The 20,896-nt window shown below is 38.5% G+C and overlaps 1 protein-coding gene across 2 annotated transcripts in view; it reads left to right on the top strand.

Moving 5' to 3' along the window:
* Positions 1-20,896, top strand: part of FBXW11 (F-box and WD repeat domain containing 11) — a 68,982-nt gene that overhangs the window by 22,549 nt on the left and 25,537 nt on the right. For both annotated transcript variants that reach the window (XM_010579155.1, XM_010579154.1), the window contains 3 exons: positions 8,969-9,031; positions 10,130-10,355; positions 20,121-20,307. In XM_010579155.1, the coding sequence (XP_010577457.1) occupies positions 8,981-9,031; positions 10,130-10,355; positions 20,121-20,307 (464 nt within the window). In that variant the 5' untranslated portion in view covers positions 8,969-8,980. The remainder of the gene's footprint in view (positions 1-8,968; positions 9,032-10,129; positions 10,356-20,120; positions 20,308-20,896) is intronic.

Genomic DNA, 20,896 nt, shown 5'->3' with positions numbered 1-20,896 from the left:
CAAAACAAGCAACACTTGTAAGCTGAAGGTATAATTAAACCTCCTATTAGGCTGGGAAAGGGCTGCAGAGTCCAACTGTTTAGAAAATAGAGCCAGTTTTCATCTGAAGTAAAACATGATCAGTAAGCTTCAGGTGGAGCATTGCATTAAGGCTTGCTGGCAGCACCTTACTGCTGGATGCTCTTTCACAATGTAAGATGATATTCTTATTCTTCTTATTTTTATTCTTATTATTATTTCTTCAAATTTTTTTCGACTACCAGCTTGAGCTGAGCAAGTAGGCACTGTGGGAAATGTTACAGCAAGGCTTAATGTAACCCCCAGACCTTGCCTAGCTGAATTTAAAACTGCATTTGCTTTTTTTTAGTAAGCTGATTCTGCATAAAACTGGTACTTTCTGTTTTGAGGGGCAGGTTTAGAGAAAGTGATTAAAAATATGTGTATATATTTGGGACTCAACATATTTATATTCAGCAAAATAGTTTGCATGATGTGCAAGTTTTGCAAGGCTTCATGGTTCAGTACTCAGAATGGTGCAGGGATGAGTCATCAAATTGCTACAATTACACAATTCAGTAGTCATTGTCCTTGTAAATACAACATATTAATATAGGATGGATACAGGCAGTTTTTGATTAATGACTCTTTACTCCAGACACTCAGAAAATTAAATGCGAGTTGGGGTGTCTTTGAAACAGTTACGCAAGGAGTATGTTAAGACATGATCCCACAGTACCTGTTGAGGTAAGCCTGCCCCTAAGAAGTAATAAGCTATTACATATTTACCAAAAAAAAAAAAAGCATGGAGAACTTGAATTGGCTGACAGATCAAAAGCATTCTCCCCGTCTCCCCATTTTATTTTAGAAACTATACCTGCTGCAGAAAACACTGGATATCTCTTGGGATTGCAATAATTGTATTTTTTTCTAGTGACATCTATTTGCTGACTGGAAATAGAGGCATGCTGGAAAATAGCTGTTAATTTGGATGAAAGTAGCACTTTGTTGTTGTTGTTTCTTATTACATCCTCACTTGTCTCCTAGTTTAATCAGTGAATTTTTTTTTTTATACTAACCTTTATGAGAATCTGTATTACACTGTTTCTGAAGTTCGAAAAGCTAGCAGGGTGATTTTGCAGTTACGGTACTTCATTGGCAGTTGTGCTTTGCAGGTTGGGGTGTGAATTAACAAATTAACTGCTCCACTGGGTAGTTTCAGAATGCAGTTTGTGCATACAACTGCCTATTAAAAGGATGTGCCATTACCAACAGCTCTGTGGTGGAGTCAGAGCCTTTGCTTAGTGTTTCATGGAATTGGATCGGAATAGTAGTTCTGAACTGCTGATCATTTTTTTGTATAATTTCATTTTAAAAACAAGCTATGTAGTTTAGTCCTCTGGGTACAGCCCACACTGATCTGACTTCGGAGATTAACTTCATGTTAAGTCAGACATATTGAATGTTAAGAGATATGCAGTTACGTATTTAGAGATCAGCAAATTAATTTTGTAATTAGGTTAAGGTGAAGACTGATACTTTAGAAACAAAGTTAAAATAGTGGTACTAATTGCCAGTCATCAAAGCATTAGAGATTAAACAAGATAACATGTTTACTACCTGCTTACATTCGTTTGAACCTGCAAAAATAACTGTTCTGGAACATTTAGGTGAAGAGTGACTTGAGATTTTCTTTCTCTGATCAGAGACAGGAGCAGGCGACTGTTGGTTTGGGGGGATTTGCTGCTCTGGACAAAACTTCCTAAAAAATAGGCACTTGAGAGGTGTCAAACCGGGTATGTAAAAGGATTAGGTATCTTTTAAAAACATCACATCTACAACTTGTGGTCAAGCTACAGTGTTTGTTTTTCACAACTTGAAACACAAACTGGATAACTGTCTGCTGGTACTGAATTTACCCTATCTTCCTGTAAACCTTTTGGTGGTTAGTCAGAGACCAAATAAAAATGGCGCCTTATTTTCAGTATGAGGATTTTTTTTCTAATTTTGCCTTCAGCTGTTGGATCTTGGTAGACTCTCTTAGTATTTCAAGTATATTTTTGTTTGAACTTCCAACAATAACTGCACTAAAATAAAACGTGGCAACTGGGAGAATAGCTAGCTAGGTAAGAAATGAAGCGTATTGAGCTTAATTTATGCAGATCCCTAGTGCTGACATAAATTGTTTAATTTAAGCTGAAACAAGCAGTTACTAATACAGATGTCAAATACAGACATGTCCATGGTCAGCAGTGTTAACTTTCAAGTCAGAATCATAGAATATCTCAAGTTGGAAGGGATCCATAAGGATCATGGAGTGCAACTCCCTGTTCCTCACAAGACTACCTAAAACTAAATCAAGTTTAACTTGATGTACCTTAGAGCTTTGTTTTCAAAGTGCTTTATAGTGACTGTGGACAGTGGATTGAGCTTATCTACCATCAAATATTTTCAGAAACTCCTTATTTGGAAAACCATTTGGCTATGGGCTCTATTTTCTGCTTTTCTCAAGGTTTGGTTGGTTGGTTGGGGTTTTCTGCATGACTTGATTATCTCACTAAATTTAATAAAAAAAAAGTGTGTTTTATCTTGTTACATGAAACTGTCCATATCTTTTCATGTTTACTCCTTTGATATAGGAATCTTTTATGTTGGTCCTCCATATATAGCGTATGGCTATGCTTCTGAAGAAATTTTTTGAAGTGATGAATCTTTGCAGAGGTTAGGATAAGCACACTCTGTCAGTGACCACCTATTTCTGATCTGGCATTTGGAAGCACTGTAGTATTTTTGCATTTCTTTGCAGACTGGTATATACAGATTTTGAGGGGTGCGATAAGTAAGGGATTTGGTCCTTGCTGTGAGAAAAGTTGATTCACATCTTGTGCAGTTTGAGTTAGTGGTTCTCCAACTTCATTTAGCGTTTGTGCTACAGTATATTTTTATTAAGAGTCTCAGTAGTTATAAGAAGAAGATCCCCTCCTATCCCTGATCAAGTGTCAAGATGTTGTTAATAAACAGTGTTTAACAGGTTCCTGGATTAGAAAATGGTGACCATTACATCCTAACCAGAGGCTTGCATTCATTTTGAAATGCTTTAAACCATTTGGGGTTTTCTGGCTATATTAAAAGCAGGAAGCCATGAGGGACACATGCTCATCGCTTTTAGATGGTAAAGATGGTTACCCAGCTTTCTTCCTTACTGATGTGGTCCAGTTGTCACATAGGATGGTGGATTCCTCTTCTCCTCTGGGTAAATATGTAATTAATACCTTCAGCAATCCTTGTTGCTGGTAGAGCTGGTTTCAGAAGGCAACTTGAGTATACAGAGCTTGAGCTTTATCTGCTGTATTTGACTTCAAGATATCCAAGTATGTATTAGTTATTTTTTTTATTGTTTCTTCAACTTCTCTGAAGTCAGATGTAGACATGATTTGTTAAAGGAGGTCGGAGCCTGTTTAGCTGAACTGTTTTGATTAGGTTTGCTTATTTTGTGATTTTAACTGAAATTTCCTGGTATCTTTTCCAGTGAGCGGGAATTTTGTCAAAAATTAGATTTTTAAAGTCTTAGCTTGGTCTTTAACTCAGATCAGAATTACTGGTGTAGTCTCAAGGGTAGTGGGAAATATAAGTTCTTGTTTTCTGTCACTTTCCCCTTCATTATAGCCAAAAATATAATAATTGAAGACTGCTATTCTTTTTTTCTTTTTTTTTTTTTTCAGGGTAACACAGGTATTGTCTAGTTTCGTCCATCCATCCTTTGTATCCTGTGAATCCATTCTTTGGTAGGGAAAAGCTTCTCATGAAAGAAACTTAGCAATGTTGTCTGCCTTGCTAGGTACTACTGCTGCTACTTGTGTGTCTTGTCCCAGTTCCCAGGATGACTGCTATCACTTCTATAATTGCTGTCTCGATACTGGAACTAAAACTGGGTTAAAGAACAAGGCTGCACCATGCTGTTTCTCCTCAGAGTCAATTAAGTGACTAAAGGCATTCCCAAGTCCTGAAGCATGGTGCAAACCCAAGCATTACCTGCCTATAGCTAACAGAAATCTGGTTAGCCTGTACCAGTTTGATTTTGATAGATTTCTGCAAGAAAAGATGCAGCTTTTTTTCATATATATCATGAGTGAGATGAGCCTTGCAGGCTGAGTGCCATTCATTTACAGGAAGACTTCGGTGCTTTTGCACCTAATGTGATAGAACCATACATACGTGGAACTGTTATGCTTGAGATGCCAGTTTTAGTTGCTACCAGGTATCTAAGGATCTTAATTGAAACTGATTTATGAAGTTTTATAATACCTATAAAATTTTTGCCTTTGGGGATCATTCATGGTTGTTTTTATTTTGGAAGCTTTTCATAATCTGCAAAGGAAATGGGCTTTATCTAATTATGCTTGTCAGTACCTCTTTCTCCCCAAGTAACTTTTGAACCTGTTTGCCATGTTCATCTACATCTCATAGAAATCCTGGAGACTTGTGGTATTGTGAAGCAGAAAGACTAAAGTAAGCTTGAAGTTACTGCAGAACTAGGCGAGGAATACGGGATGCAAATCTCCAGGAAACAAGCTTTTAAAATTCTACAGCTTGTAGAGCAATTTGTAAATTTTATTGCCGCTGCTGCTTTTAGTGTTAGTGAAAATAAAGACAGAGGCTTTTTTCAATGTAACTTTATTCGGCTGGGTTATAACAACTATAAGGCAATGGAAAACAGCTATGCTTAGACCCATTGTTATCACTGCGCTGTTGCTGCCATTGCCAGTAGGGGATGGAGAGCGCTTGTTCCAGGCTGACTAATTAAGGAATGACAGCTGGTTGGAAATAATCATTCTACTTTTGTAAGAGCTGTGAGCAACTTAACAAGAATTTCTGGAAAAAATGAACTTATAAACAGGATTAATTGACAATATTTAGAAGCTATGCTTCCACTGTGAGAAGCTGCTAGGCTCTTGTGGTTGTGGGGGTAAAAAAATCAAGCCTGTTCTTTCACAGTCTGCAGGTCAGTTGTATTGCAGGGGCTCGTGGCCTTGCCAGAGTAACTGGAATTGAGAGTTTATCGTTTGCACCAGTTTTTGATGCTGTTCAGCAGCAGAGCTGCAGGGAAATGGAGTGGAGTCCATGATAATGCCACTTTAAAGCTACTTGGGAAACCTGTGGAGGTGGCCAGCACGGTAGCTTTATGTAGAGGGTGGGTGGGGTGAACAACAAGGTACAGGTTGAGAGAAGGGAACAGCATGAGGAAGGGAAGAGTTGAACTTGTAGATGCATATCTGTCGTCTTGCACAAGAGCTGGAGGCCTTCCTGAGCAAGGACTAGTGACAACAGCTGTTAGGAATTTTGAAATTCTTCTTTTGCCAAGTGCTGTGGATGTACAGGACAGATTAGAGTTTTCTAATTGCTTCTTCCAGACAACAGGACAGGATCCACCCAGTTATCTTTTAGTCTTCAGTTAGTAGGCTTAAGTGCTTTAGAGACACATTAGAGTCTGAGTTAGGATGTATGTAATCTGTGGAATGACCCCCAAAATCAAGTGTTTTAGACTGAAGTAGAGTGAATTTATTAGGAAGAGAAGATATAATAGGGAAAACAAGCTATACATTTGGGAGCAGAAAGGGGGAAAGAATGAAGGATTAAAACCCTCAAGCTCTAAAATATAGTAGAGAAAACATGAAGTGAGTTTAGGATGGGAAAAGAGAGAAAACGCAGTAAATGCTGTGGCAACAGATACCATTAAATTAACACACCTGCCTGCTTCCCAGTTAAATACATAAAATACGGTGTTAAATTTCCAGCCTAAAAATCAATCCATGTAGTCTGCCCTTCCATTCATGGCCCAGATTTTGAGAGGGCATGGAAATATCTCTCAGCAGCAGTACTGCCTGTGCCTGGTCACCCATTTGTGGATCTAAGACACTGTCCTCTTAGCTCAGACTGTGCTCTGATGCTCTTCAGACGGAGGGACAAGTGGAGAGGGGCAGGAGGAATGCAGTCCTCCTGCTTCTCCCTTGTATCAGTGGACATGCCAAGGATGTAGCATCTCCCTAAAGCCTGCTACCCAGTTTTTTTTACCTAGGCAGTGACAGAGGCACAGTAGAATTGGCACACCAAAGACAAAAACTTGCTCTCCAATCAACAGCCTAGCAGTGTGGAAGTCGGATTGGTTTGGTAAAGTTTGTGTTCTTGCGCACTTTGCATTGCAGGGCTGTTCTGCTATGGCTTTATTACATGTTCCTAGGATGAAAAGATGTAACATTTAGGAGACACTTCTTAGCCTACATCCCAAGGAAAGTTAGCAATGATCTCTGAGATGTTTCCCAGTGAAGGAGCAGAAGAAAGCAATGGCAAAGTCTTGCTGTGACCTACAGAAGGAAAGCTAGGTTGGGGCTAAGTTGATATAACGTGGGATTTCTGCTGAATATGCTGACCCAGGGCGTTTGATTTCTCAGTGAGAGTTCCTGTTCTTGCTCTTAGCTCATAGGATCGATGCATATATTTAGCCTTCAACTGCAAAAGGGATGAGATATTTCTTACTCATTTAAGAACATACTAATTGAAAACATTATTACAACATATAATCACTGTAATGCGTATTTCTACACATTCAAATTTAAATGAAAAAAACCAAACACCCTCCCCCCACCCCCCTGCATAATTCCCTGGAGTCATGTTTACTTTCCAGAATAGTTTAACTGGTGTGGGCCAGTTGGGTACCAGTAAGTCTACAGCTGATTTGTGCTCCCTCTTGTGGCACTGTGCGGTGGGAGAGCATGGTTTGCGAATCATTCGCATGACAGTGATAGTGCTGATTATGAACAGTGTGTAGTTATGAATAACTGGAATGCCTCTCAAGAGACTATAATTTTGAAAAAGTGGAAAGTGTAGTTTATTTTTCCAGTGTTACTGTTTTGGTATGTCCAGAAACACTAAAATATATGTATCTGTGGCGTAATGCAAAACCTTTACTGCCTTTGTCCATTTTTGGATTCCCCACTAGCCATCTCCTGGGCTTGTTTGTCATTGTCATGTGCATCATAACTAGATAGACTTGAGTTTGCCCATCACCTAGTGGACATAGTTTTTATAATGTAATCTTTCGTCCATATGATGCATGTTTTTTTCATACCTAAACTGCAAGGCAGAAAAGGGTTCAAGGTAAACTTTCGACAAAGCAGTATAGTCAGGCAGTGGAGGAAGGCTTGCCTAGAGGGGTGATACTGTTAATTTTTCAAGTTTTCTGGTTTTGGTGTATGTTGTGGTTTAACCCCAGCCAGCAACTAAGCATCACGCAGCTGCTCACTCACTCCTCCCTCCCCGCAGAGGGATGGGGGAGAGAATCAGGAGGGAAAAAAAAAAAAGTAGAACTGCGTTGAGAAGAACAGTTTAATGGGACAGAAAGGAAGAAAATAAAAATGATAATAACAATAATAAAATGACAAGAATAATAATAAAAGGATGGGAGTATACAAGTGATGCGCAATGCAATTGCTCACCACTCGCTGACCGATGGCCAGTTAGTTCCCGAGCAGCGATCCCCCTAGGCCCACTCCCCCCAGTTTATATACTGGGCATGACGTCACATGGTCTGGAATACCCCTTCGGCCAGTTTGGGTCAGCTGTCCTGGCTGTGTTCCCTCCCAACTCCTTGTGCCCCTCCAGCCTTCTTGCTGGCTGGGCATGAGAAGCTGAAAAATCCTTGACTTAGTATAAACACTACTTAGCAGCAACTGAAAACATCAGCGTGTTATCATCATTCTTCTCATACTGAACCCAGAACACAGCACTGTACCAGCTACTAGGAAGACAATTAACTCCATCCCAGCTGAAACCAGAACGGGTGTGGTACATGCCTTATGCAAGAAAGAGAAGGAGATGAAGCAGTGAATGCTTTTGAGGTGGAATTGTGTTTTGAATGAGGGTGGATGTAGTTGTTAAGGGGTTAATCCATAGTCTGTGATGACAAGAATAAAGGAATTGTGTGACTTATTCCATCATGTGTTTTACTTGAGCGTGTTGTTCCTCTTCGTGCTGAGACAGCTGATAGAGGGGAGGAAGGCTGAAATAGAGACAATGTTTTAAGACATTCAGTTTTGCCTGATAGCTCTCTGCCAGGTCGCTGGTGTCTCCTGGGCATGAATGGTGAGGAGGACAGGGTTGGTGGGAAGCTAAATGAGCAGTAATTGCCTAGGTGTGGGGTACCAATGAGTGGGTAGAAATGGATGGTAATTATGGTAGGGACAGCAAAAGGGAGCAGATAATTAAAAAACAAAAAGGGAAGAAATGAGTGAAAGACTTTGAAACACTGAGGTAAGCTCCAAAAGAAACATTTGCAGCTGAATGTTTATAGAAATTCTTACATCTCTCGTTCTTGAACAAAAGGGAAGAAAACAGTAGGGAGGAGCGGTTATGATGTGGGGAGAGCACTGTAATTAAGTCAGGGTGAAGAAAGATGGTGACAGTGAATTACAGAGGTGTTCTGCAGAGAACAGTCCCTCCTCCTGGTGGTAAGCTAGAGCTGGGGGGAAAAAAAAATCATATTCTGTTGCATGTAAGTAGTGTATAGTGATTTTTTTTTTTCCTCTTTTTCCCCAACTTAGATGTGTGCAATTTAACTTTGGCAGAAAGTGCTAGTTGATTACTTTGACAGGTTTAATTACTTTGGCTTGAGTAGGATGAAAGTGAATTTATTTCCCAGTGAGAAAAGCGTTGAAAGGCTGCATGAAAACCTGTCAAAGGAAATTGAAGAGGGGTTGGGGAGTTATCTTTACAGTAAATGGAATTGATAAACATGTCAGTTAAAAGGGGAATTTATTTATAATACCCAGGTTTTGTGGCCAGAAATCTTTGATAATTCTGTTCACTGGGAAAATGAATTTTATCTGTTAAATTGATTTACTTCTTCATAATGCTTGTAGAGCAAGGAACTGCCATAGAATAAAAAATTGAAGTAATAATTCTTTTTTTTTCCTAGAACACATCAGTAATGGAGGATCAGAATGAAGATGAGTCTCCAAAGAAAAATACCCTGTGGCAGGTAGGACTAACATTTGTGTACAAAGAGCTGGCATGATTTTATATGTTCTTGCTTTTGAGAAGCCAAATCTTGCATCTTTGCATCCTTGTATGTAGTTGACTGTATCATCCTAAAATTAGCTCAGCCTTCAAGTGAAGGGTGACACCAATGAATAATACTTGAGAAATTACTAGATCTTCTCAGATTTTGTAGTTTGTGCTGACCTTGAAAGGACAATTCTGTGCCAAAGGATACTTGGGAATACAGTTCAGTCTTTCTGAGCACGTGACTGTCACTTAAAAGGAAAAATTCAATACTTTCACATGGCAAGGAGTTACAACCAATTTGCTTTGAAGAAGTTTGGGAATATTTCAGAGAGCTGACAGTTGTTCCCCAGCAGCCCTCTTGGTCTCCTGAAGGGCTCAGAAGAGCCTGGCATTAATCTTTAGTTCTGTTTACTAATTAGCAGTAAGTCCTGTGGTGTTCTTTGTGTAGCATCCTTATTTGTAGCTAAAGCTCCCAGGATTTTAATGATGTTTTTATGTGGATGTCCCAAACATTGACATGAGCTGTTTTTCAAAAGCAGAACAAGCCCTTGACATCGTGTAATTCTCAGTTTTCATTTATGGACAAGCAGTTCAACACTGACCTGAGGGTCTTGAATTTTTGTGTTAATTAGAGTATTAATACCCAACTTTGGTATATCTCTTAAATGTGTATTATTTCAACTGCTGGAACCTGTGTAAATCATTTGTGGAGGCAGACTGCAATATGCAGCAGAGGCAATCTGCAATATGCAGCAGAAACCACTGGTTTAATCTGGCAAGTTTGTTCTAAAAAGAACTAAGTTCCTTGCTGTTTAAGTGGTAAGAGCTGTAAGGGAATTCAAGTCTTTCAGTGTAAGAAGTGACTTGTAATTATGTGCAAAGTCCTTTCATTGATCTTTATCCATGAAAGATTAAATGTATATGACGTAACTCATAGCTTTAAGAATGTGTTTTAAAATTTAGTTTTGTTCATTATTTCTTTGCATCTTCTCATGTTCTTCCTTGAAAGTGTTCTTAGAAAGCTGTTCCTATTTTTTATATTTAAATACTGATATTCCTTTTCTAAAAACAGATAAGTAATGGAACTTCATCTGTGATTGTCTCAAGAAAAAGACCATCAGAAGGAAACTACGAAAAGGAAAAAGACTTGTGTATTAAATATTTTGACCAGTGGTCTGAATCAGATCAAGTTGAATTTGTGGAACACCTTATTTCACGAATGTGTCACTATCAGCATGGACATATTAACTCTTACTTGAAGCCCATGTTACAACGGGACTTCATCACTGCGTTACCAGGTAAACTAATATCTATTTTACAAGAGGTGCATTTATAAATACTTTTTTTTTTGTTTAGTACTTCAGGTATATGCAAACTTTTCGGAACATCCTCCAGATTTAGATGATCTCTTATAAATAAAGTGATGCTTCCTAGTCAAAAGAAGGGCAGGAGGGCAGCTGTGAAGTCATTCACTTCTGTGATTAATTGAATTGGCCACTGGATGCCAGTGTTGTTCCATGTAAAAGTAGTTTGAGTAGCATATCCTGAAGAATAGTTTGTGTTAAAATTGGAACGGAGTTGTCGCAAAAGTTGTATCTCTGCAAGCTCTGGTCTAAATTCCTTTTTCATATGAACATAGGTATAGAAAAGACTATAGAGGTGTTTTCATTTGTGAAGTCTTCATTTCATTTTAGTTTTGTTCTAAGTTTCCTAAATCTTAAATAAAAAGCTGCCTGCTTAGATGAGTGAATCTGCTTTGTCTGGTCTTGTTACTGACTCAACAGCAAAAGCACTTGTGGATTTTTATTGCATAGTCCAGCCATGATTCCTTCCTTCAGTTGCTCAGAACCTCTTCTGTCACCGATCAGTGCAAACCTGTATCAATAGTTGGAATATGAAATCTGTTCTTACACTTGCTATATGCCTTTCTTCAAAAAAATATGGAGCAGTAATAACTAGGTATGTAGAATATCTAGCTTTCAATCTTCTGGGAATTTGTATATATATTCCCATTAATTTCTGGAAGGAATTGTATCTGTGGATTTTTTGCTGCTGGGGAGAATGATTAATTTGATTCTTCGGAAGGTAAATGTGTGGACATCTAGAGTGGGAAATAAGCATGAAATAAGTGGTCAAAATGTCCTCTTTGCCACTGGCAGGATAATAGCACAGATTCACACCTGCAGTGAGTCTGTGGATGTTATCCCAAGAATGCCAAGACACAACAGTGAACACTGAGGGCGGATGAGGAGGTGATGCAAATCGTGAAAGGAATTGGAAACTGGTAATTTCTTGAGCACAGGGACCACTGAAGTAAAGTTCCTTTAAAGGTTGATAGTATTATAAGCACTGAAGGTTTTTTAGCCATTGGTGTGCTTAGGTGGTCTTGTGTGATTGGGCTTTCCTGGTATCTGGGACAGAATGCTGCTTGGATTTTAGGGGGTTTCTGTTCTCTGTAGTGCTGTATTTTCACAAAACCTGGAGGAATTCAACTTTTGGAGGTGATGGGGGGATTTTGGCTCATCTGTCAAGCATGGTTGAAATGAACTTCTTAGTAGTTGGAGGGGAATGAAGAACATAGGGTAGGACACAGGAGTGATACGGAATTTCATATGTGCTCTATTTTCTTAAAAAACAGGCTTAAAATGTAAAAGAGGGCTATGAAAGGGAGGGAGCGTCCTTTCCCCCCACATCTCAGTTTCACAGAAGTTACTTTATAGAAGACTTAGCTTGTCTGGTGACACACATAAAAATATGCTCCTCATTTTGAGTGGAGAGCTGTCTCCTTTAGGTAGTATGGATGTTTCTTCAAGCTTGTTTTCAAAATATTAAATGTTGACTTCTCTAGGGAGTGTCTGGGATTAACTAAAAAATAAAGTGAAATAGACGGTCATGGTGATCATGTGCAAGTATGAGTTTCAGTTATAGTTTTATTTTGTTTGCTTTTCTACCTCAGGGCTGATATGGAGTTAGACAGTTCTTTCATATTATGTATTTATTCCTAAGAAATTTTTGGGAGCTGCATAAGCTGACACTTACTTACACCACATTTGTATATATAAATATATATTTACATTTACAACTTTTGTTGTTTTTTAAAGATGTAAATACTGGGAACTGTTCCCATACTCAGCCTTTCTTGAAGGTAATGTGGTATGTGAAGAACAGCTGTATAAATTTACCCAAGAGCTTAACCTGAGCCGATTGAAATCAATCCTGTGTTGGGCTAACATCCCATTAAAAGATAACAATAAAGTACTACCTTTTAAAAGATAGTTTCACTTGTCTTAAAGAAGTAAAATTCCTTTGTTTTAAAGGGCAATTGGTTTTGCTTTTGCTACTGTCCCTGCTGATTTTACACCTATGAGAATGCAGGAAAAAATGAAAAAGTTTGTGGTATCTGACTTCCCTTCACTTTAGTGGAAAAAAATCATAATTCTGGTGTGCTTTTCTGTAACTGGTGGCAGAATGTTTAAGTCTGCAGGGTCTGTTCTTACAAGTTGGGCTGCGGTTGGGCTCTTTCCTTTACTGCTAATCACCATCATGGAGTATGGCTAATACTGTATCAGCTATTGCAAGTTCCATTGATCAGAGTGGCTCAGAAGCCTATACTCATTGTTTTTCGACATCTGTCAATGGTGTTTCCTCTGGCATGTCAAAAACAACTCTCAAAAGACAGTGCTGTATAGTGGACAGCATAATTGCAAGAATAACTTACGTCACCTCTGTGCTTTTGATTCTCTTAATTATCTTTTAAGATGTTAATATCGCTCGCGTGGTCTCATCCAAATTGTGCCCTTTCCTTAAACGACTTACAACTTTGACCCTTGAGCACTACCATGTCACCCTTGATTAGGAGAGAAAGTCCCTTTCATATCTGTTTTGTGTGTTAAAACTCTAAGAGAACCATACGCTGTGTCAGGCAAGTAAAACCCTGCCAGGCTTCTTTTGAAATTTGTTTCTAAAATAATAAAAGCCTGCACAGTTGCATGATCTAAGTGACTGTTTCATATCTAATGTTAGTCAGTTTTATGGAGCTGACATCCCACATTTGGGTTTCATTTTCATACAAAATGATATTTACACATTGAGCTTTGAAATCCCTGTGGATTTTAATTGTTTTAATTTATTATTGAAATTCAACCAAACCTTCATCTGGTATCTATAATCAACAACAGCTGTAATTTTTCACCATTTTCTATAAAACTGCAAAAGCTCTTGTAGAGGTGTAAGGGTTGGGAGTAATGTTTTTCTTTGAAAAGTGTACCAATAAATGCTAGATGCATTTTGCTAAAGAAAATTGATAGGGTTTAGTACCTATTTCAGAGACTGTTTATAAACCTAAATACTCACTGTCTTCTAAGGTAAAATAGGTATATGCAGCTATTTCAGGCCTTAGTGTCTCTTAAACTTAGTCCTGCATATTGTCTGAAATAATTACAGTGGGCCTATGTAAGTATCTGTGCTTTGGACCTGTTCCTACTATGTTAATTACGGTAAATATTTTACTTGACGTCTTTTTTAATGTGAACAATTTATATCTGTGCACTTTAGCAAGCAGTAAAAATCTTAAGAATAGTCTTGGTGACAAAGCAAAGCATTTGTGTGTTCGTGCTTAGTATGCAGCTTTCAAGGCTCGGTGTATGCATAGAAGATGAGATTGTCATATTTTAACATCAGAAAACACTTGAGTTTCTGACTTTTTAAAAATCTGTTTTAAACTGTGACCAGCATTATAGAGAATTGTGAAAATTGGGCATCTTAATAAGGGGCTTCTGCCTAGTAATTCGCAGTTGATCCTTAAAACTCATTGAAATACTGGCTTCATAATGAACAGGCTGTATGTGTTAAAAGTGTACAGTCCCAGACTGATATGCATACTTGTGTATGCTATCACTGTTGTGGAGATGTGGTAGCTGATTGCAGTTAGCTTTTATTGAAAACCTTGGTTTAGTTCAATTAAACATTAATGAGTATTTGGTACTAGGATTACACCACAAGCAAGAGTCTGAAAAAGCCTTGGATTAGTGAAGTGAATAAAAACAAGCTGAGCGCTTGTCACTTGGTTTTTGTCTCTCCAAACGCTTGGTGTGATAGTTCCATAAAACATCCTTCTGCAGATAGCAGTCAAGCCTAATCTTCTTGAGAACATTCCTAACCTGTAGAAAACAAAAGTCATCTTAGGAAGAAAGGTTTTCCTTATACTTTATTTGGAGAGTTACTCTCCTTAGGAACTGTGTTCTAGCCCTGTATCTAAATGCTTGGTAGGTGTATTAGAGTGAAATGATTTTTTTCAAAACTGGATTTTTAGAAGGACCTGGGTCTTAGCCTGATACTTGTGAGTTCTGCACATGCCACAGAAAGGCACCAAACACATTGTAATACCCAGTCCCATGTGCGCTCTGGAGCATAGTCTCTGTCGCACCATTCCCCGAAGGGGAGGAGAGGCTTTGGTTTGGGATGCTGCGCCCAGCTCTCCTGTGGCACGGTGAGTTTTGTACCTCTGTCTGAGGAAATGGCACTAACGACTCCTGGTGCCTCGGCAGCGGTTTGCCAGCTCTTCACCTCTGCTTCAAATCATCCTGTCGACAGCTAGAAATGGCAACATTGATCTCTCCAAGAAAGGCTTAGTTTTTGGATGAATTGTTGGTGGTACCTTGGTCATTCAGGTTGCATTTCTAGACTCGAGGCATCAGAAGTGGCTTTGGATCCAGATTTTCGCAACTGTTTCTCAGAGGATTGTTACCGCTCTTTTAAAGGCAGTTGTGTGAAAGACTGAACAATTGCAAAATGTTTCTGCTTTGTCGTGTATCATTGTTCTTGATCAGTTCTGTGCAACTGCGTTTAATCTGGAGAACTATCTTTTTGAAAAATAGTATTTCACAAGGAAAAGAAAACTAAAAGCAGTTGAACCTAAGTTGATGAATACACACATTGTATTACTCAGACATCACATTCATTTCTAAATAGGAAATCATAAACCCATGGACTTCAACAATCCTATGTTTGCCTTGTGCTAAAAGGTGTTAGGATAGAAAGCAAGCCCTGGTGTATGCTGTCTACCATCGTGACTGTGATCCAAATCCTTTTTTTTTTTAATGGTCTCAAAATTGTGATCTAAATCAAATTCTTCTGAAACTACTTAAATGACATGTATGTTCTTAGTTGCACAAAGTGTTTAAAATACAACATGGATTTCTAATGACAGAATATGCTGCATGCTGCATATGAAACTCCTAAAGTGTTTGTGCTTGATTGAAAACCACTTGCCTGCTATCGAAAACCAAGTGATGCAGTAGTCCAAACTGTGAAAGGCATTTCAAGGTCCATCCTCAAGCTTACCTGTTCAGTATGTTCTGAAAGATGATACAGGTATGTTAGAATAGGGGGAAAAAAACCCAAACCACCAGCAACAACAAAACACAGAACCATGTACTTGTTGAATTCAAAGGATGCTTTGCAGTGTAGCCTTTTAATTAGGTTGGTTATTGGTAACTTTACAGCTCCTTGGAGTTCTCATCTCTCGGGGGAGGATAATGGTTTAGTTTGTTGCCAGGAGATGGCAGTAACAGATAAACTTTAAAAATACTATTTTGTGCATGAATATCATTTGAACATCTTCTATTTGTCTGTCACTTTCTCCCTTGGGAATTGTTCATTTCACATCTGACATGTTCATGATCTTTACATTTCAAAAATTGCTCAAAACTGTAAGCAAGCTGTTAGCAGTATATTCAAGTGCCTGCGTGGCTACTTTGTCCTGTAACCTTTCTTTAAGTACATGGTTGAAATAAGTGCAGAGTTACGTTTGCTTAGTGCTCTTTGACTAAAAGCATTTTAAGTTTCCCTCATCTAAGAAGGTTAGTACACATGTGACGATTGTTTTACCAAATTATGCCAGTTAAGCAAAATTACACTTCTCAACTTCGGAATGAGAAAAGCATCCAGTAGATGGGTACCTGTTCAGTATGGATCCCATCATTCCATCTTTACTAGAGATAAAGAGCGGATTTTTGACCAAAATGTGCCTAAGGATAGCTGTTCCTTCGGTTGTACCGACAGTTTATTTGATGAACTTTGCATCATTCATTTGCTCCATTCACCTGCAATCTTTGAGGTGCATGAGTAAAGAATTTTACACCTTAAAAGTGCAGCCATTGAAAGATTTGCCGGTCATGAGTGTATCTTGTGCTACCGGCTTTTTTGGAACCCAGGCATAGCTGGAGTGTGTTTTTCTTCTAACAGATTGGAATTAAGGTCATCTGAAAAGGTTAGTTTGATGTGTGCCTCTGCTCTTCTGCCACGCCACCCCTGATTAAAAAATACCTTTCACATGGAAGGGACAGGACAGCTTCCTTGTACCTCTGGGAAAGCTGGAAGCTGAAAGTTGGTGCACTTGTCATTCTGCCATGTTTTGCAGAAATACTGTTGGCATCAGGGTGTTTTCCTCCCTTTTTAATAATTTCTGGGACTGCTGGTTTAACTGTAACCTACTTTGGTGTTTACTCCTAGTTTCTTCTAACTTCTTCCAAACTTTGCAGTCATTCATTTTTATATTTAATTAGTAACCTTGAAACATAGTAGCTTGATAATGATTGGACTGAATTATCAATTCTGTTATTTCTTAGCACTGTAGTCTCTTTTATTACCTAATGATTTGACTGAATATCCCCACATGAGGTAAATACTAATACACCTTTAGCCCTGTGTGACAGTACCCATGCTGGGAGGATAGTGAACGCACTAACTTAGTACTCTGGAGAGGGAGGGGAGGGTGATCTAAGCTCAGATGTTGTAAAATGGCTATTGAAAGAAAAATCGTGCAGTGAAATGGGAGTCTTAAACACCTTTTATACAGGAACCTCAGTGTAGTTCTCTACTAATACAGAGTTTGCAATTATGGTGGTTAATTGCCATATCCTCTGCACTGTTTGCTTTGGCAACTGCAATGCTTTTTTTAGAAAATTCTTCCTCTTCAAAATGTTATGTGCTATGTGCTGGGAAAATACATAGGGGACTGCGTTGTGCGATTACAGCACTATAGATGTACTAGACAGTCACTTGCTCAGCATAAGCTGATCTTATCTTGTTGAACACAACTATTTTGTACTGAAGTCTAAAATAACTGTTAGATCTGTTCCTGTTAAAACATGGTGTATGTGCCCTGTTCATACCTGTAACCTTCAAAATCAGAGAAATGCTTACTTAGCAGACCTGTTGTTTTTTTTTATTTTTATCTAGTGGTGTCCTCCACTTTACACAATGAATTAGTTTGTCTCCTTGATAACCAAGGATTCATGATTTTAAACTAACTCTTGAAAATGACCTTGCAATGATTACATTTTCCAGAAAAACCTTGAACTGTTTCAAATCACATAGCATCACAGTAAGATAAATATATCCTAAGTAAACAGTGTTTAGAATCTCGAAGTTGTTATTTACTGGAAAGATTGGGATGTGGCAGACTGGAAGACCACTTTTACAGTGTATTGAAATGCCCTGGTATTTTCTTCAAACTGCTGATGTAGGAGATGGTGCAGCTTAAGCTGCTCTGAGACATGGTATTGTTAGGAGAGAATTTGCTGGTTTGGAAGTGTTTAGACTTGAGACCCACCAGTTATTGGGACCTTGTTATGTTTCAGTTACTTGAATCTGTTGTTATGGCTTGTATTGAAAAATTTGTGTAAACACAGTTTACATTGTGGGAGCTTTCACCACTCTTTAAAGCATTTTTATAGTTCTCTAAATTACATAGAAGAAACGAACAAATGCTCTTCAGCTACATGTATTGGTTTCTCCTTTCTATTGCTGTTCATTTTTACGAAGGCCATGCCAAATTTAGTGTCCAGTGGAGGACTATATGAACATACTTCTTAATTCCTTAAAAAATTAACAGTAGTTCCTTTGATTTTTCAGGACTATTTGAAGCCTAAACTAAGTTGTCATGAGATAAAGTGGAAAATTAAAAAGGTCGTCATCTCCTAGTTTGAAAGATTTTTTTCATGCTGGGCCAACTGGCATACATTATTCATGAAAATGAAGTTATTCTAGATCTCTGATTTAGTGGAGTTTTTGGGAAAGGAAAATTGCAGGTCCTTTGAAATAAGTAACCGACTTACCAGTGATTTTTGTGGGACCAATGACACTGTAGTTGGAATATGAACAAGAAAAGTTTGATTGCTATTTTAAATTTAGTGCAAGTATATTATCTAAGTGGTTTCTATGTATGTACCTTTACTCAACTACAATCACATTTTTAAATCTAACACCCTCAGCAGGAGACAAGATCTAGGCAAAGACCGTAAGCAAATGCATGCAGCGTCCCACCTGTTTTATGTCTTAATAGATCTGTGGTGGCAGCTTACTGTATTCATCATCTTTATTGATGTGCTTATTCCTTCTATCAGCTTCAGCTTAAGTACCTAGTGCTTTTGGATAAGTATTAACTGATATTTATGAAATAATATATTGCAGCACATTGCCTTACATAGACCTGGATCAATGGGCAGGACCCCAATTCTGGTATATTTGAACTTCTACTGGCATGTTGAATGCATTTAATATGCAAATCTAACCCTACCATGATATAAAAGGATCACAGGGGTTAATAAGCTGCGTCTGGTAGCTAGGGTCTTTATGATGAAAGTCAGTGTTTCCCCAGTCCACTAACAACTATTGCTTATTGACCAACATACCTTAATGCTGCAGGTGAAATTAGAGCATGAGAGTTGCCCAGGTAGTTGTTATTTCTAGGGTGTCTAAGTACTGCCACGTCTAAGTACTCATTTGGAGTAACGTTGTTTCACTTGGGAGTTCTCTTGCGGTACATTGCTGAACTCATTCTTTGACCCAGTAAAGCTAGCATTGTCAAATCAGCAGTATGCAAACTCACACATCGCTCTGTTGCATGGAAGGTAGTGTGCCCTGAGGGTGGGAGAGCAGATGCAGGAAAGACGCTAAGATAGTATCTGTTCATGTGGCTATTGTAAATACATTGGGAAATCTCTGTGAAGCTAAACTAAATATACTTTGCACTGAAATTTATGGTGCAGAAGCTGAGCTGTCCCCTGTCATTATTTGAGCTACTTAACTCCTGCTGTTCCTGATGTTTCTTAGCTGATTCTCATACTAGAAACAATTACATCCATTGGCCCAAAAGTAAGTGCTGTATTGAATGTTACAGTCTGATTTACTCAGCTTGAAGTTGTTTCAAAAAACTTGTCCCTCTTGAATTTTTCTCTAGCTGAAGAGAAGCCTCAAAACCCCCAGAGTCTGGTATAAGTCATTCAGTAATAATTTCTCTAAGTATGGAATCTAGTGACAGTAAACCATGAATCGGGATAACTGCCTTGGATGTTAAAGCACCATTTGCAGTTAATGAATTGCTGTCAAACTCATTGATTTCCCCTTCTTACACCAGGCTGCAGGGCATGGTGTCTCGAGTCCTGAACAAAATTCAGGCTTGGCATCTGCAGGTTATAGAAAAAGCTTAAATACAAAAGATGTCCTTGCATGTGATGCTAGAAATTTTTTGCAGAATCTTTGCTCACGCTTGTACTCGATATGTCTGCGTTTGTTCCTGTGGAGTCCTGTCTTCTGCTGAGTTGAACTATCGTTATATGTAAGGGAGTAGAAGAATGAATACTTTAATTTCGCATTACTGCTGCTTAGTGAAGCATCTGCTTTGAAGATGATGATCTTTTTGGACCATGTAGCCCAATGCATTACATGCTCAAAATGTCCAGGATTCTGTGCTCAGGAGAAGCAAAATGCTTTCTGCTGCTTGCATACTATGCTGAATTTTGGTTTGCGCTCATTCTCACTCTCTGGAATTGGGACAGTCCAGTAGACAGACTGTACTAGAAAAGGAGTAAAGTGTTAGAGATGTTTTGGTGTACCTGTTTGGATTAATTTGTAACTGGTGCTTCTGCGTATCCTAATTCAATTATCACGTTGCTCCAGTGCCTTAAAGCTGTGTTGGCTTTCTCCAAATGTATTGCAAAACTTGTTTAGTAGTTTACTGTGAAGAGATTGACATTTTGATTGCCTTTATTTCTTTATAGAGCAAGGCTTAGATCACATAGCAGAAAACATCCTTTCCTATCTTGATGCCAGATCACTCTGTGCAGCAGAGCTGGTATGTAAGGAATGGCAGAGAGTCATCTCTGAGGGAATGCTATGGAAAAAATTGATTGAAAGAATGGTACGCACAGATCCACTATGGAAGGGACTGTCAGAAAGAAGGGGTTGGTAAGTACCTTGACCATAACTAAATTTACCTTTTGCAGTCTTCTCCGTTACAAATTTCCCTAATCATGAGCTCTGCCAAAAAATAAGTTTACAGTAAATTGGTATCACTGAGATCCTTATCTCTGCTATGGACTAGTAATGCTATCTACAGTGAAAGCTGACAGCTCCCGTTTCTACTTTGGCTTTGTCCCCTGTCCTTTTGTGCACCAGTGTCTTTCAACACTCACTTTCTTATGGTAAGTCTGTTTGCAGTTTGCAATTTCTTTTTTGCAGGGAGAACAATTAGAATCAGCTCACAAAAACTAGCAACAACATGTTTTGCAGGGCTTTTTCTCAAGCAAAGTATTTCCAATAATTTTTTTTTGCTTAAAATGTAAAATAGCTGATTGGGCTGCAGAAGCCTCTCTCAAAGAGAAACCATTTATATTTGTGGCAATGAAGTTTTTCTATACTTTACGAGAATCTGAAGAGATGAGGTGTTCTGCTTTAGAAACCTGTTTTTCTGTGCTCTCTAGTGGTGTGCCTAAGAAAATGCAAGGCATATTGTAAAGAGCAAGAGGACTACACCCTGCTGGCTAAAAGCTTTATG

This window comes from Haliaeetus leucocephalus, unplaced genomic scaffold (genome assembly GCF_000737465.1).
Source record: "Haliaeetus leucocephalus isolate CR32 unplaced genomic scaffold, Haliaeetus_leucocephalus-4.0 Scaffold656, whole genome shotgun sequence".
Taxonomy (NCBI): Eukaryota; Metazoa; Chordata; class Aves; order Accipitriformes; family Accipitridae; genus Haliaeetus; species Haliaeetus leucocephalus.
Note: the sequence above shows the minus strand (reverse complement) of the source record. Positions and strands in the feature narration are given on the sequence as shown.